Source organism: Spermophilus citellus (assembly GCF_964194105.1).
Source record: "Spermophilus citellus genome assembly, chromosome: 9".
NCBI lineage: Eukaryota > Metazoa > Chordata > Mammalia > Rodentia > Sciuridae > Spermophilus > Spermophilus citellus.
The window spans coordinates 103,061,305-103,079,140 of NC_138191.1; the positions used below are offsets into that span (position 1 = coordinate 103,061,305).

A 17,836-nucleotide genomic window follows, 5' to 3' on the forward strand; every position below is an offset into this window, starting at 1 on the left:
AAAAGACCAGTATGAATAAACAGGCAAGGTTAATCTCAAAACTTCCTCACATGTTTTCTTCTCAGTTGGGAACATTTTCAGAAGAATATCCTATCAAATTTGCCTTTCCCTTCTTATGAAGCAATTAGCAGAATAGAATGCAGCCTCCAGAGGAAAAAATATGTACCAGCTTTCCTACAACCACACTCCTTTTCCTTAGCTGCAATGTTCCAGGGTCTTAGAAGGACATCCTCAGGTTCTTTGGAAAGGACTCAGATGTACTTAGAGTAGCTAGGGCTGGAAATCAACATAATTTTCCCAAAGAAAATTCTATTTCAGCTACATTTCAGGTACCCTATGAACTAAATTAGCTTGAACATGATAGCTGCAGAATTTAACACTGATGCAGATATCTTTTTCCCTACAAAAAAAATAACTTAGTTCAAAACAATATTATCTTTTGGAATTCAGTTTATGAATCCTATTTAAAAAGAATAGAGCCAGGCTGGGTACAATGGTTTACGTCTATAATCCAGTGAACTCAGGAGGCTGAGGTAGGAGGAATCCAAAGTAGAGACCAGCAGCAACTTAGCAAGGCCCTAAACAACTCAGAAAGATTCTGTCTCAAAAAGAAAAGGCCCTAGGGATGTGGCCCAGTGATAAAGCACCCCTAGGTTCAATTCCTTTAGTAACAAACAAACAAACAAAATACTGAACCAAATTCAATAGACTCACAAAAGGAAGTCTTAATAATATAATACATTATAGGTATATCTCACATAGAATTCAATAATTGGTAAGAATATTCTTTGTTCAGTAATAGCTGATTATACTTTTAAGCCTGTTAACTTCTTTACTTTGTTCAGTAATAGCTGCTAATATTTTAAACCTCTTAATTACCAATTTTTGAATTCCAGTAGTATGTGTAGAATTAATTTGTGTGTGGACATTTAATGACACCTCATCATTCAGAAAGAAAATACTTAAATGTACACAAATAAAATAGTCATTAACCAAGTTTTAAAAGATAATACTACTTAAAATTAAAAAAAAAAAACCTATAAGAACATCACGAAGTTTAAAGTACGGAAAAAAAATCATTTGCATCTGTGTTCAAGATATCTTGCCTCATTTAATATTCACCAATACCATAAAGGATAGGTATTTCTATTTTCTTCCTTTTTACAAAGGAAACTCAAGCTCAAAGTAACCTCTCTCTTGTTAGGGAAACAGTAACTGCAATCACAGTTTGAATACATATTTGTTTGACTCAAATCTTTGCTCCTCCCCCTACCATGCTATTTATATGTGAATTATTTCATATATAAAACAAAAACATGAAATCATCCACTTCTCACTTATCTTTTAAAAAGTGCAAACCCAACAAAATTAAAATGAGAAAAATAGTATTTATTTTTGGCTTAACTAGTTCCTAAAAATGATTGATAATTATAAATACAACGGTAAAACAATGACTTCATAACACATCTTACTTTTTCTGGTCTCTACAGAATAAAATATAGGACACGAGCTGATTTATGAACAAAGAGAATTAAAAGCCCAAAGCAAATATAGGCCATATCCTGGAAAAGGAGGAAATCATTTTACAAGTTCTAAGTCAAAAACTTTTGTTGGTCACCGAGTTTCACAGTGATTTTTTGAGTGTTTTACGCCACCACAGATCACCTCTTCTGTTTCTAGATATTTTGTTTTTGTTTGTTTTTTAAAATATATTTTTAGTTGTTGACAGACCTTTATTTTATTTATTTATTTATATGTGGTGCTGAGAACCCAGTGCCTCACACATGCTAAGCAAGCGCTCTACCACTGAGTCACAACCCTAGGCCTAGATATTTTATTTTTTAAATTTCCCGAATTGTCCATTAATCCTTCTTAATGGTATCACTGTAGATAACCACGCTTCTGTCAATTTTAACTGGTAAAGTTATTGCACCTTACAGCAAAAGAAAGAAAACAGAAACGTAAACTTTGCGTTAGGAAGTGTTTGACATTTTCAGTCACTCTGGGTGCAGAGCCTCTTACTTTATTAGGTGGGACAGGTGAGGCTCCAGGAAAGGAAGTGATTTGACCAAGGACAAAGCGTGAGCTGACGACAGGGCCAGAGGCTAAGCTTAAGCTTGATACAGCGCTCCGTCACCCTTCCCAACCACAGGGCAGGATCTAGCCTCCGGCTTGGCACTGCCCCGAAGCCAGCGGTGGATTGGGCCCAAAGAGCACTCACAGTTCACAGGGCGCGCTGCCACGCAGGGCTTCTTTATAGGGTAAGGGCTGGAAGTTTGAAGGGCCTGCAGAAAAGCGCGGAGAGCAAAACCCCATCTCCCTCTTTAGAGAGCCGCGCACGGCCTCGAGCCCAAATCCGCGCTCCCCATCCTCACCCTCCACACACACCCGCAGCACACTGACCTCAGCGCCGGGCCTTCTCCCCGCCCACTTGTGAGACGCATCTGGTCCCCCAAACGCATGGAAGAGGGGGCGCAGGAATAAGCTCCCCCGACGGCCCCCGTGGCAGGACCGCGCACCACGCGCCGGCGCCCCTCGCAGCTGCCACGCAGGCGGCGCGGTGGCCGCCGGGACGCGTAGTCCGCGGACGCGACCAGGGGGCGCGGACTGCGTCGCCGCAATCCCCGGGAGCCTGCCGCTGCCCGGGCCTCACCTCGACGATGCGGGCGCACTGGGTCCCCTTGCCAGCGCCGGGACCGCCGAGGACGAACACGACCAGCGGCTTCATGAGGCTGCGAGGGCAGAGAAGTGGCAGGCGGGTCAGCAGCGGGGAGCTTGGGCCCAGAACGTGCAGCAACCGGCCGCAGCAGCGCCTCAGCATACACCGAGTCTCTGACAGCGCCCGGCGCGGCGCGGGCAGAACGGAACGGGGCGGGGCGGGAGCCGGTGGAGAAAGGGGCGGGCCGAGTGGGCGCCGCGGCCCCGCCGCGGTAGCTGCCCGGGCGTCCGCCGCGGCCGGAAGGGGCGGAGCCTGTGCCGTGCGTGGGCGGTACCGCCGCGTGGCATCCGGCGGGGCCGCACCCCCTTCTTTCTCATCCCGGGCTGGAGCCGGCGTTTAGGGACCTCAGATTGCGGTTATTTCGTCCTGGACTTCGGAGTGTGTAGATCTATTCCGGGGCTGGCGCGTGGTACTCGGTAGCGCACACCCACTGTCTCGGCTCACAATAGGGGGGCAGTCGAATGAATAAATGCCCGAACAACCAAGTACAAACAACTGTATGGTTTTGAATGAAATAAAGGAAGGAAAAGCAAAGATATGATTTGGTTAGGGTAGAGAAGGCTTCTGAAGAGGTGACGTTTAACCTAGGACAAAAAGTAAGATAAACTCAAAAACAGACAACTGCCGCGTCCGGCAGAAATGGACCGAGTCCGGCGGGAGACGTCAGGGTTAAAAGATTTCACAGGACACCAAGGTTCTTCATCCAGGGAGAGTCTGTCTTTATTATCTCAGCTCATACTTATATATTTCTTTCAGACAGAATGGAAAGTTACTGGTAGGCGGAAGCAAGGACGGAGGGGGGCAGGTGGTCCTTGTCGACTCATACTAAGCCTTCAACCAGGAACCTTATCAGACCCAAGCAGGTCAGGACGTTCCCACATGACTGTTATAGGCTGAATATGAAAACAGACACCACAAATCTTTCAAGGCCTTGGGAGCTGGCCTCTTTGACGTGCACAACAAGAAACCAGGGCCGGCACCAAGCCCCGGGGGCCAGGGGGGATCCGAGCCAGCAGTTCCCCCTCTTTTGTTTGTTGCACGTCAAAGGGAATCAAGTAGCCCCTGTCTTAGGTCGTTCACTGCCCTTACAGTGCTTACCCGTCTCTGGGGAGGCCCCATTCCCCTGTCTTAGGTTGCAGTGTAAGCGTGAAAGTTGCCCGTCTCTGGGTACTACAAGATCAGCTCATTGTTGCCAAGGCGTTCAGTGGTATCTATTCAGCCAGTCATTATTGGGTTTTTAATTGGTTCCGGTTCAACAAGGCATAGAGTCAGAGGAGAGGAATAACAAAAATAAAGAAGGAAAAGGGGGTAAAAGGAGGAAGGCATGAAGCAGGGATCATTGTAGAAAAATCATCTTCGAATCGGTCGGAGACAAACTTCAGCAAGATCATCCTTGGTTTGTAGGCGTTGATAATGAACCTGTATTGGCTTAGAAGTCAGAATGTTAATTTGATCTTTAATAAATTGTGTCATTCTCTTGACAAGGCAGGGGCCTACAGCAACTATAAGGAGGAGACCGAAAAGCGGTCCCATATTGTGAGTGGCGGCATTTGCTTTAGCATTGCCTTCCGCCAGAGGCCCAGAAAGCTCTGAATGTCCTCGGATATGTCCAATGAATAAAGGATCTCGTCTAGCCCAAACAAGGAGCTGAACCGTTTGTAATTGTTCCATGATGGTAGATTGTCTGCCAATATAGGGGGCTGTTTCAATAACTAAGGCTAAATTGGCAACATAGAGACTATCAGTATACACATTAAGTGGGGTGGAATTGTAAAGTTTAAGAGCCATAATTAGAGCCTCAACTTCTGATCTTTGGGCAGACAGTTTAGGAACAGGGTGTTGAATTACTTGAGATCCATCAAAAACAACAGCAAACCCCCCTTTAGCTCCGTCTGTATAAACAGTCTGAGCTCCTGAGATAGGTTCCCTTTTAATAATTTTAGGAAAAATAATAGGACATTTTTTAAGGCCTTCTAGAAGTTTATGTCGGGGGAAGTGATCATCAATTTGACCTTTGAAATTACAAAGGAAGAGACACCAAAGATTATGTTCTTGTTGTAATTTTAAAATCATATCCTGGGTATAAGGCTGAATGAGAATGTCAAAAGTTTTTCCAAACAGTGCATCACCCAAATATTTGGCTTTCCAGATCAGATTTATCACTAGTTCATAAAAGGGAGTTATCACCCGAGAGTTAGAAGCGGGTTGATGGACCCAATAAATGGGACCTGTTTGCCAAAACACTCCAGTAGGAGTTAATTTTGATGGCAGGATTATAAATGATAGGGGTATAGAATAATCTATCTGGGTAACCTGCATCTTTTGTGGGGCTGTTTTTATTAACCTGAGTGCCTTCAAGGCTTTTGGAGTAGGTTTTTACAGGGAGGTGGGTGAGGGGTCTCCTCTCAAAAGGTCATACAGGGATTTAAGTTAGTAGTTCAATATACTTAATGTTTAATCAACAATGTGAATTTATTTACCAAAATTAATCTTTATCTTAAACAGTAAGAATTATTAGGCAATAAGGATCTTTCTTTAAAGAAATAAACTTACATTTTAATAGGTGTTTATCATATCAAAATATGGACAAAATTTTTGTTCACATTAGTATAGTTAAATTAGGAAAATAACCTGAAATACCCTTAAATTAATTATAGTCAGTTTAGTATATATAAATCTCTTTTTTAATTGTTCTAACTTTTTACATCATCTGTTTAGATACCAATATAAACCCCCCCCCTTTTTTTTTTTTTTTTTTTTTTTTTTGGAAAATGAATATAAAGACCTTGTTTTACCCAAAGATGATTTCTTTCTTCTTTTTAGGATCTATGTGTGCTTTTTCTTTGTTGAAGCACCTTTTTCTTAAAAAAAAATATACTTTGGAACAATTTCTGAAAACCTTAGAATCTATAAACAAATTATTATACTTTGATAAGAAATATCAATGAAAATATAGTTAAAACCCTTAGATATTTTGTAGAAATAATTATAATAATTTATCATCTTATAAGTTTAAACAGTAACCTTGAGAATTAGAAACTACTTGATTGTATTTTCACTTAAAAGCAAATTTATAGTAAACACATTTATCTCAAATATCTGTAACTGAAAAGGCAGAGTATCTGATAAATGTAGATATAAAACATAAATTATGGGTTTCCTGTTGAAGAAAAACAATTAGGCAAATATATATTAACTAATCAATTAGGCATGTGCTAATTAATTTATAGATTAACAAATATAGGTTATTTAAATATCTAAAAAATATATATTAAGAATAAGAACTTAACTTATAATTGTATTAACTTTATGTAACCACGTGGTCTTAAAATATTTGGATCCATTTTAATTTATTTTTAACTAGGAGTGCACTCTTTTATGTGACGTCACTTGATGTAACTGAAATAAGATCCTTGAGTATACATTTTTATTTTTATAGTTAGCAATGAAAATAAGGATTTTTTGGTCATCACAGGAACTTTGCCGGCTTGTTCCTGTGGCAAGCAAATGCATCCTCATAACTTCCAAAATTAAAGGTAAAATATAAAGAAGCATATTTGATATCTCTCATCAATAGAACATTATTTAGTAACACAACTCTAAAGAAAAAGTCAGGTTATTTAACTTAGAATTAGCTTAAATTTAGGACTGTAACATAGAAACTTGTAGAATTAAATTTTGTCTGAAAAAGATATCTTTCGTTAGCATTTACAGGTAGGCATCTTTTAAAAATACAGGCTCTGAGCAGCTCCGGTAGAAATCTGAAACACAGCAGTACAGGTTAGTGGCTGGAAGGTGGGACTAGAAGTCCTGTCTGAGTGACTGTGGAAGAACCAATCGGTAGCCCCCAAGAGTGTGGAAGGTGGGACCAGGAAGCCGCTCTTCGGGCCAGGCACCCCATGGTTACCATGGTGATGCAAACAACATGGAGTTCGCTGCCCATTTTCAGGGCAAAAGTTCTCCAAGTTTTCTTAGCCGATTGCATTTTGTTTGATTTTGTCTGCATTTTTCCCTGCCTGGCCAAGATCTTACTGCGGTAGCAGCTTGTTTTGTCTCTGTATCGCCCCGTACACTCTGGCTTTCGGGGCCCGGGGTGGGCCCCTGTTCCCGTTTCCCGGCTGCAATGGGCGTCCCTGAGCAACAAACTTGGAAGGACACTCGCTGCTCCAATGATTCCCCTTGATTGTTAGATTTTTGAAAACCAGTCTTAAGGGCCGCGGCCAGAACTTGACCAGTGATATGGGGCCCATCTATATCCTTGCATGCTCTAATCATATCATCAACACTTTTGGCTCGTGAGGACTTTATGGCATTTTGGCAGTAGGTATTAGCATTTTCATAAACCAATTGCTTAATCAAAGGCATGGCCTGTTCCAGGTTTGGGAATATTTTTCCCGCTGCCTGCATTAGGCAGGCTGTAAAGTCTGAATATGGCTCGGAAGGTCCTTGAGAGATTTTTGAAATTTTAGCCTCTGTTTTGGAGACGGGTAAGGCCTTCCAGGCATGCACGGCAGCTGCGGCAATCTGAGCGTAAACGCCTGGGTCAAAATTTATCTGTTGGTCAATGGTGGCATATTGCCCAGTCCCTGTCAACATTTCTGCATTCTTCTGTGGATGACCTGCATTCTGATTAATTTGGGCCAACTCACGGCATCTCTCATGATATTCACTTTTCCATAACAAAAAATCTCCTCCTGATAAGACAGCCCTACAGAGTTGTTGCCAATCACTAGGAGCCAACTGATTAGCTGAGAAAGACTCAAAGAGGGTTAATGTAAAGGGAGCATGAGGCCCATAATTTATAATTGCCTCCTTAAGTTGTTTGATATCTTTAAAGGCTAAAGGAAATGCACTTTGGCTGGCTGTCCATCGGCATCCAGGTTTTCAATTACTGGAAAAGTTTGAGCCGTCTTAGGCTGCCACTGAACCTCTCCCCCCCCCCCACCTTCTGGGGTTGTCCTCGTCCCAATCGGGGTTATAAGGAGGGAGCACAACAGGGATCGGGGCCGTAGGTGCTTTAAATCTTGACTTCTTCATTCGACCCTCTAGTTCCTCTATCTCCCTTTCCAGTTCCTCCTCCTGCCAGCTGTTACCATGGAGCCCAGCTAGTAACTCCCTTATCTTAGAAATGTACTCAGCACTGTGAAGCCCAGCTCAAGGCCAGAGGCCTTGTTTACATATTTTTGTGAAAAACTAGTAAGGGAGTGTCCAGTGCCTGGAGTGCTGATTTTTTCAGACAGTAGCCAAATAAAACAGGGTAATATGAAAATAGGAAATTTATCCACATTGAACTTTTTTGTAGAGATTCTTTTGTTGAAAATCCTAAAATAAGCCGTGGTGAATATTCTGGAGAAGGTCAGTTAAGACTTTTCTGTGGGCCTATTAGGGAGGGGGAAGATGAGAAGGCAGGGTTGAGAGCAGCTAGGGTGGATCTAAGAATGAAGAAGGAGATGTGAAAGAATAATGGGAAAGGGGTAAGGACTCTGCCATTTGCTCTTCCTGGACCTGGTTAAGGACCTGTTCACATTCTGCAAGCTGTTCCTTAATCTTTATTTTATCTATTAACAAAGCATCTTTAACCAGTCTCCATAAAGAGAAAGTGGCGATTGGGATACTTTCCGGACCTTGATCCCTCAACAATCTTTGTAAATCACATCTGACCTGATCCCAATCATTGTTATTAAGAAATCCCCCTGTCAGAAACCAAGGACATGCCTGGGCAATAACTTCAACGAATTCTGTTACAGTTTTTGTTTTTATTCCTGTTCCTTGTGTGTTCAGCAGCTCCCTGAGTTCGTTGGCCAGACGAACTTTTGCTGCTGAGTTACCCATGGTTCCTTATTTATTTAAGTTGCAACTTTTCCCCCTTCTCTTACGGAAGGTCTCTGTCTCTGTTTCTTATGGAAGGACCCCTTCTTCTAATGGAAGGCTTCCAGTCTCTTTACTTTATGGAAGGACCCCTTCTGCTTATGGAAGGCTTCCAGTCCCCCCTCTCCGTGGAGGGAGCCCCTGTCCGCTTACCTCCTCTTTCCGGTCGGCGGAACCTCCAAACTGCCGCGTCCGGCAGAAATGGACCGAGTCCGGCGGGAGACGTCAGGGTTAAAAGATTTCACAGGACACCAAGGTTCTTCATCCAGGGAGAGTCTGTCTTTATTATCTCAGCTCATACTTATATATTTCTTTCAGACAGAATGGAAAGTTACTGGTAGGCGGAAGCAAGGACGGAGGGGGGCAGGTGGTCCTTGTCGACTCATACTAAGCCTTCAACCAGGAACCTTATCAGACCCAAGCAGGTCAGGACGTTCCCACATGACTGTTATAGGCTGAATATGAAAACAGACACCACAAATCTTTCAAGGCCTTGGGAGCTGGCCTCTTTGACGTGCACAACAAGAAACCAGGGCCGGCACCAAGCCCCGGGGGCCAGGGGGGATCCGAGCCAGCAGACAACTCCTGTGATAGCATGTCCCTCAAAGGGAGGAAAACACGTAGATCCGTGAGACCACGTCTCCGTGGAATGAAGGGAGAATGGAAGAAGAGGTAAGGTCATCTTTTAGTTATGGAAAGGAACTTGGATTATAGTCTGATTACAATGGGAAGTCCTAAACTATAACTCCATTTCACTGCATCGTTTAGTAGTGGAAAATCTTAACGGAGAAGAGTTAAGAGTCCCAAAACAGGTTGGTGAACACAAACCTTTAAAAATTGGAGAGAGGAGGAGGACATTGAAAAGATCTAGAGAGGTAGAATGGAAACCTGGAGAATATACCCGCAAAGACAGGAGAATATTTGGAATGGGATTGTGGTGGTGGTGTGGCCAACAATGTATTAAAAGCAGATGTACAGATAAATTAGATTTGGCAAAAAGGAGACACTGATGATGTTGCCCAAAGAGATGACAGTAGAATGCACTTTGACACATCATACATAAATGGAGTATAATTTCTCACTTTTCTGGTTGTACATGATGTAGAATCACACAGGTGGTGTAATCATATATGTACATAGGATAATAATGTCTGATTCATTCTACTATTCTTCCTACCCCCAAACCCTCTCCCTTCCCTTCATTTCACTCCCCTCTACCTAATCCAAAGTAACTCTATTCTTTTCTGCTCCCCCTTATTGTGAATTAGCATCTGCATATCAGAGAAAACATTTAACCTTTGGTTTTGGGGGATGGCTTATTTCACTTAGCATGATATTCTCCAGCTCCATCCATTTACCTGCCAATGCCATAATTTCATACTTCTTTGAGGCTGAGTAATATTCCATTGTGTATATATACCATTTTTTTTTTTGTACTGGGGATTCTTTATCCATTGATCTGTTGAAGGGCACCTAGGTTGATTCCGTAGTTTAGCTATTATGAGTTGAGCTGCTATAAACATTGATGTGGCTGCATCACTGTAGCATGCTGATTTTAAGTCCTTTGGGTATAAACTGAGGAGTGGGATAGCTGGGTCAAATGGTGGTTCCATTCCAAGTTTTCTGAAGAATCTCTATACTGCTCTCCATAATGGTTGCAACAATCTGCAGTCCCACCAGCAATGTATGAATGTACCTTTTTCCCCACATCCTTGCCAACTTTTATCATTGCTTATGTGTTTTGGTTTTTTTTGGAGGGTTTTTGTTGTTGTTGTTGTTGTTGTTGTTTTGGTACTAGGGATTGAACTCCGGGCCACTGAGCCACATCCCTGGTTCTTTTTTGTATTTTATTTAGACACAGGGTCTCATTGAAGTTGCTTAGGGCCTGGCTAAGTTGCTGAGTCTGGTTTTGAACCTGTGATCTTCCTGCCTCAGCCTCCTGAGAATTTTCATTCTGACTGAAGTGAGATGAAATCTAGAGTAGTTTTGATTTGCATTTCTCTAATTGCTAGAGATGTTGAACATTTTTTCCATATATTTGTTGGTCAATTGTATTTCTTCTGTGAAGTGTCTGTTCAATTCCTTAGCCCATTTATTGATTATTTGGTTTTTTGGTTTTAAGTTCTTTATATCCTGGATATTAATCCTCTATCTGAAATGACATAAAATTCTTAAAGAGGAAAATGTCCACTTCTGATAGTTGCAAGAAAATTACAGTTGTGGCAAGGTTTGAAGATTGATGAGAGTAGGAAGATGATGAGAGGGGTTCTATCTAATGTTTGTTTTCTCAGAAAAGAAAATGCAGTATCAGCTTAGAGTAAGGAGAAAGAGTGGGATGATTGAGGAAAGAGAAAGAATGAAATAAATACCTTTGAGAGTAAATAAGTGGTTTTCTAAAGAAAGCTAATTGGTAGGACTTCTGGGTAATTTAAAATAATTGAAGATATTTGGCTGTTCAGGTGAAGGCAGAAAAGACAGATAGTTGAATTCATTCAGGGTTGGGTTTTCCTGGCAAGTACAAGAGAGCTTAAAGCCAAGAGAGCTGAGGATGTTTGCATGACAATATTTATGGTGATATAGAGATAAAACTATACAGAAGGGTACTACCAGAGAAATGAAAAGCTGTGCTCCATTTGTGTGCAATGAACTGAAATGCATTCTGCTGTCATGTATAACTAATTAGAACAAATAAAAAAAATATACAGGAGTGGCTAGGGTTGTGGCTTAGTGGTAGAGCTCTTGCCTAGCACATGTGAGGCACTAGGTTCAATTCTCAGCACCACATTAAAAAAATATATAGTGTGTCCACCTGCAACTAAAAATATTTTTTTTAAACTGTACAGGAAAGTAAATAATGGTATGTGAGGGCTGATATTCAGGAGTGGTGGGGAAAAAGGGACTAAGGTATTAGAACACTGACTGGAGAATGGTGGCAGTGGGTAATTTAAGAAAGTGAACTGGCAGTACAGATGCGGTGGTCAATGTGGGATGTTTGAAATTGAAATTTTAGAGATTGTGAATTTTTCATCATGCCTAGGTCCAGGTTGAACTCATGTGGGGCAAGACTCCAAGAATGGAAAGCTAAAGAAGAATGCATGTTGTTAAAACTGAGAGACCAGGGTATTAGATTTATCATCCAGGTAGAAGCTAAAGTCAAATATTATTCCAGTGAAGAGAGACTATGAGGAAGAAACTAAGTTGCTGAGGGCAGAGTGATCAGGAGATTGGTAAATGATAGCAAACAGGAGAGGAAAATGGTGGTTTGGCTCTCTCTCAGACTATTCTTATTATTTTCCTTCCACTATCTGTTTTCTCTTTGCTTACCCTGTTCAGGACCACACAGCGTCTGTGGATTCAAAATCTTCATTTTACTATACAAATGCTGACTCCATAAAAGTTCTATACTCAAAAAATTCCTTGAAGTGTTACATTACAGGCAAGAAAAGTGATTGCAGAAGGATATATGGCAAAAGCTATCCTTGGAACTCACCCCTACCCATATTTGTTTAGTTATTATTAAGCACATTAGGTCTTTTGACATGTATTCAGTGCATGAGTAGTATTCCCAAGGTATAGCTATGTTCCTAGTATAGTCTCTAGAGATTTAAGAAATAGGGCCTTGTTGCCACTCATCTGTCCTAGTTATAAAAATTGCCCTTTAGAGTTAGCTTACCTGTCCCATATTGTCATTCCCTTTGGTTATGTTTTGTGCATTTTTTCAGGATTGAGCTCTAGAAAGTTTTCTCTGAATTGCCAAGACTGGGTTAGGTGCATACTTTTGTGCTTCTATCAACTCTCTGATTACTTCTGTTGGAACACGGTGTTTTACTGGGTATCTTCCCCACCCAGCTGAACAATCTAGCTCTACTTTTAGAGTTCCTTGAAGGGATTGTGTCTGATTACTCTTTGTATAGTATTGAACTAAGTAAATGATGATGTCATTATTACAACATGATTCACTTTCTTAAAAATGTTGGTCGCATGCTTTGTATTCAGGCTTTCATTACCATCTGTTGTATTGTCATCTATTTCCTACTGTGTTGCTTACCTCTTTGCATAACCTGATGCTTAATGGAGTTGTTGGTTTCTTGTTATTGGTTTTTCTTTCTTTCTTTTTTTTTTTTTTAAATGAAGGCCTCTATTACATCTGCCTGGTCATTGCTGCAAGACTTTGTCAAGATTCTGAGAATATTAATTAAGAGAAACATCATCTTTAAAAATCTGATGTGCTAAGTCTCGCAACAAACAATATGCTTACACTCTTGGGAATGACTTTGTCAGATGAGCTTAGTTTTTTTTTTTTAATTTTTTTTTTTAAGAGAGAGTGAGAGAGAGAGAGAGAGAGAGAGAATTTTTTAATATTTATTTTTTAGTTCTCGGCGGACACAACATCTTTGTTGGTATGCGGTGCTGAGGATCGAACCCGGGCCGCACGCATGCCAGGCGAGCGCGCTACCGCTTGAGCCACATCCCCAGCCCGAGCTTAGTTAGTTCTATATTATAGAACTGCAGGTAGGCCAGTGAAGGGAGATTGTCTTAAGCCAATATTACAGCATCTTTGCATCTTTGCTCATTAAACTTTGCAAGTTTAGGTAGGTTGGTATACCTACAGTTTTCTTGTCTGCAGAATAAGAATAATGGTACATTAACTCAGTTTAGCAGTTTTGTTTTGTTTTATACCATGGATTGAACTAGGGATGCTTAACCACTGAGCCATATCCCCAGCCTTTTTATTTTTTATTTTGAGACAGGGCCTTGTTAAGTTGCTGAGGCTGGCTTTGAACTTATGATCCTCCTGCCTCAGCTTCTCTGAGCCACTGGGATTACAGGTGTACACCATGTCCCTGGCAGCAAATACTTTTAAAGAAGTTACCAGCATGTGATAAATATGAAAGGAATTTCACATAAATTGACAGATTGGCAATCCCCTTAAAATTTAATTCCTTAAAAAGCAAAGCTATACTTGTTTTTAGAAAGCAATCATACAACTTAGCTCAGACGTATAAATTGAGAAAGGGATAGTTGAATATTTGGAGAAATTATACTGTAAATAAATAATCAAACAAGGGAAGAAGAGAACTGATTCCAACTTCCATGTTCTTGGTGGTAAGACTATGTCTTTAATCCTCACAAACAGCTTGTTAGCAAGCAAATCATGGTTTATGACACTAAGCATTTACCTAGTCTAATTGTAAAGACCATGTCACCACGGATATTGAAAGGAAAAATAGTGCATTAGTGTATTGTAATTATAATGTAATTATTACAAGTATTATAATATTATAATAAGTAATTACATTAATTAATGTAATAGAATTACTATATCTGGTCAGGGCCTGCCTTCCATTTCATAAAAAGCCATGTTCCTGTGACTTCAGATGGGGAGAAGGACAAGGGAGCATGCTGGGGGATTTCTTTTATAAGGACACTAATCCCAACATCAGGGCTCCACCTTCATGAACTAATTATCTGACAAGGGCCTCGCTTCCTACCCTCACATTGCAGGTTAGGATCTTGACATGCAAATTTTGGGTGGGACACTGACATTCAGTCTACAGCAGTTGAGGTGTAGAATTGTGGATGAATTCTTCCCTTTACATTTTTTTCTTTTTGTAACATTGTACAACAAATACAAATACATACTTTTTTTAAAAAGTGTGAACCACTGAAAAAGGTTTTCTGTGAAATAAAGAACTTGGAATGGTAGCTCTTCTCCACAGCAATTCCACAATGTCTTGAAATGCTGCACAAATATGTACAAACAAGGACCAAAGAATATCATAGTATATATTCAGTCTACTTAAATGGGTGTGCAATCTAACAACAATTTTTATTTGCTTTGGATAATTATCTCTTATATCTAGCCTATAAAATTGTGCCTTCCTTGTTCTGTGCTTATAAAGCCCTTTCAATTCCCCATACTGTCTAGCACAAAGTTTAGTGTGCAGTAGGTCCTTGGGACAACATTTGTAGAGTTTTCTTCATTAAACTTGCTCTTACAAATTTAACAAATCAGTTCCCTTTAAATCTCTTTGAATGTAGAGCAGTGTCTTTCTCATTTATTAAAAATGTCAATTTCAGTACACCTAGACTAATAATAATATCTGGACAGCTTTCAAGTAATTTTCAATTAACTTTCACATCCCTTATGAATTAATTTTTTCATGAAACTGTACAATATGCAAATTATATCATAATTTCAAAAATATTTTAAATATCTAGAGAGATACAAGGTTTTTTGTTTGTTCATTTCTTTGGTACTAAGGATTGAACCCAGGGCTGCTTAACCACTGAGCTATATCCACAGTCCTTTTTTTTTGAGACAGGGTCTCCTAAATTGCTTAGGGCCTCACTAAGTTGCTGAGGCTGGCTTTGAACTGGCAATCTTTGTGCTTTAGCCTCCCCAGCCACTGGGATTACAGGCATGAGCCACTATGCTCAGCTGAGACACAAGCTTTTTAGTCACCTCCAAGCTCTTCTAACTATAAAGCTATCATTTCAGTCCCAAAGTGAAGTTGAAATGAAGTTTTTTATTCTGATAAAAGTGTTTACTTAATGCATCACATTAAGTATATACATCCTTTGTAAAAGCCCAGTAATAATAAAGTGTTCAACTGAAATCTTTCTGGTATTTGAGTTATTAAGCAAAAACAAAGACATGTTATTTTAGTTATTAAAAGAATTAGTATCTATATTGTTCAGAAATAGTGGCCAATAAACTTTGAGGCCAGCCTCAGCAACTCAGCAATTTAGTGAGAACTTGTCTCAAAAACAATAAAAAAATAAAAATAAAAAACAAGAACTGGGGATGTAGCTCAGTGGTAAAGCACCTAGGTTCAATCACCCACCCCACCCCACCCCCCAAAAAAGCTTAGTATAAGCTAATAGGTTTTATTTTAAAAAACAGCTTGAATATTTGTTGGGTACTGTGGATTGAATCCAGAGGGGCTTTACCACTGAGCTACATCCGCAGCCCTTTTTACTTTGAGACAGGGCTTTGTTAAGTTGCTGAGGCTGGCCTGAAACTTGCAATCCTCCTGCCTCAACCTTCCAGAGTTGCTGGGATTATAAGCATGCACCACCATGCTGGCTATAACAGCTTAATTTTAAATATTTATTTATTTACTCATTTATTTCTTATTTTGTAGTGCACCACATAAAAACAAATAAATAAAGGTATTGTGTCCAACTACAACTAAAAATATATATATTTTTTAAAAATCACAATTCACAATAGCTAAATTGTGGAACCAACCTAGATGAATGGATAAAAAAAATGTTCCATATATACACAATGGAATATTACTCAGCAATAAAAGAGAATAAAATCATGGCATTTGCAGGTAAATGGATGGAGTTGGAGAAGATAATGCTAAGTGAAGTTAGCCAATCCCCAAAACCAAATGCCGAATGTTTTCTCTGATATAAGGAGGCTGATTCATAGTGGGGTAGGGAGGGGGAGCATGCGAGGAATAGACAAATTCTCGATAGAGCAGAGGAATGGGAGGGGAAGGGAGGAGACATGGGGTTAATGATGGTGGAATGTGATGGGCATTATTATCCAAAGTACATGTATGAATACATGAGTTGGTGTGACTATACTTTGTGTACAACCAGAGATATGAAAAATTGTGCTCTATATGTGTAAAAAAAAATTGTAATCCATTCTGCTGTCATATAAATTTAAAAAAATAATTTAAAAAAGAATTGGAAAAAATAAATAAAATCACATCACATTAAGCATACATACTACCAACATGACTTAGGACTATTGATTAACTGGAGAAAGGAGTCTTAGGTTTCTCCATTGTAAAATTACTTTTATACCCTTCCTACCCACTTTTCACCTTCTCCCTTTCCATATTGTACACTTTGAGAGAATGTCTTATGTGCAGCCAACACCTAAGGAATGGAGAATTATATGTTATGCTTATCCTTTCCTTTTTTTTAATATTTATTTTTCAGTTTTCGGTGGACACAACATCTTTATTTTATTTTTTATTATTTTTTATCTTATTTTTTTTTTGGTGGGGTTCTTTTTTTTTTGTCTTTTTTGGAACTGGGGGTCGAACCCAGGGCTTTGCGAATGCAAGGCAGACGCTTTGCTCACTGAGCTACATCCCAGCTTTATTTTATTTTTTATGTGATGCTGAGGATGGAACCCAGTGCCCCGTGCATGCCAGGCGAGCGCATTACCGCTTGAGCCACATCCCCAGCCCATTATCCTTTCCTTTTTATATAATCCATATCATTCTTCCATTTCTTTTCCACATACCTTAAAGTAGCTTTAAAAAATTAAGTAGCAAAGGGCTGGGGATGTCGGGGCTGGGGATGTGGCTCAAGCGGTAGCGCACTCGCCTGGCATGCGTGCGGGCCGGGTTCGATCACAGCACCACATACAAATAAAGATGTTGTGTCCGCAGAAAAACTAAAAAATTTAAAAAAAAAAAAAAACAAAGGGCTGGGGATGTGGCTCAAGCGGTATGGCGCTCGCCTGGCATGCGTGCGGGCCGGGTTCGATCCTCAGCACCACATACAAAGATGTTGTGTCCGCCAATAACTAAAAAATAAAAATAATAATCTCTCTCTCTCTCTCTCAAAAAAAAATTAAGTAGCATAAATCATGAGAGGCCTGCACACAGTTCTTGTCTTCTACATCCTAAATTCAATCTGTAATCAAACCCTACTGAGTCTATCTTCAAAATAGAATCCCAACAACTCCCCCCCCCCACACACACACACACACTCTGTTGCTACCGTTCTGGTTCAAGCCATCATCAATCTCTCTCTCTCCTAGGGTATTGTAGTAACTTTCTAACTGGTTTCCTTGCTTCTGCCCTCATCTAGATTATTTTCAATGTAGCAACTAATGATCCTTTTAAAACCTGAAATCAGTTCATTTCAATCCCCTATTTACGTTCTCCAGTGGCCATAACTTAGGAGTACAGGCAAGTCCTCATCATGGCCTATAGAGCTATTTGTAGTCTGTCAACCCTATTAATCACCTCCATCTCAATTCTTTCTTTTCTTTTCTTTTTTCTTTTTTTTTTTTTTTTTTTTTGGTACTGGGGATTGAACCCAGGGCACTTAACCACTGAGACAATCCTAACGTTTTTAAAATATTCTATTTTGAGACAGTGTCTTGCTAAATTGCTTAGGCCTTGCTAAATTGCTGAGGCTGGGTTTGAACTCGTGATCCTCCTGCCTCAGTGTTGGAATAACTTTCGGTTCACAGCTAGTAGCTATGAG

The 17,836-nt window shown here is 40.2% G+C and overlaps 1 protein-coding gene across 1 annotated transcript in view; it reads right to left on the reverse strand.

Moving 5' to 3' along the window:
* CMPK1 (cytidine/uridine monophosphate kinase 1) overlaps positions 1-3,125 on the reverse strand; it is a 35,088-nt gene extending 31,963 nt beyond the window's left edge. The window contains exon 1 of the mRNA XM_081307977.1: positions 2,654-3,125. Coding sequence (XP_081164103.1) covers positions 2,654-2,821 — 168 coding nt within the window. The 5' untranslated portion in view covers positions 2,822-3,125. The remainder of the gene's footprint in view (positions 1-2,653) is intronic.
* Positions 3,126-17,836: the final 14,711 nt, after the last annotated feature.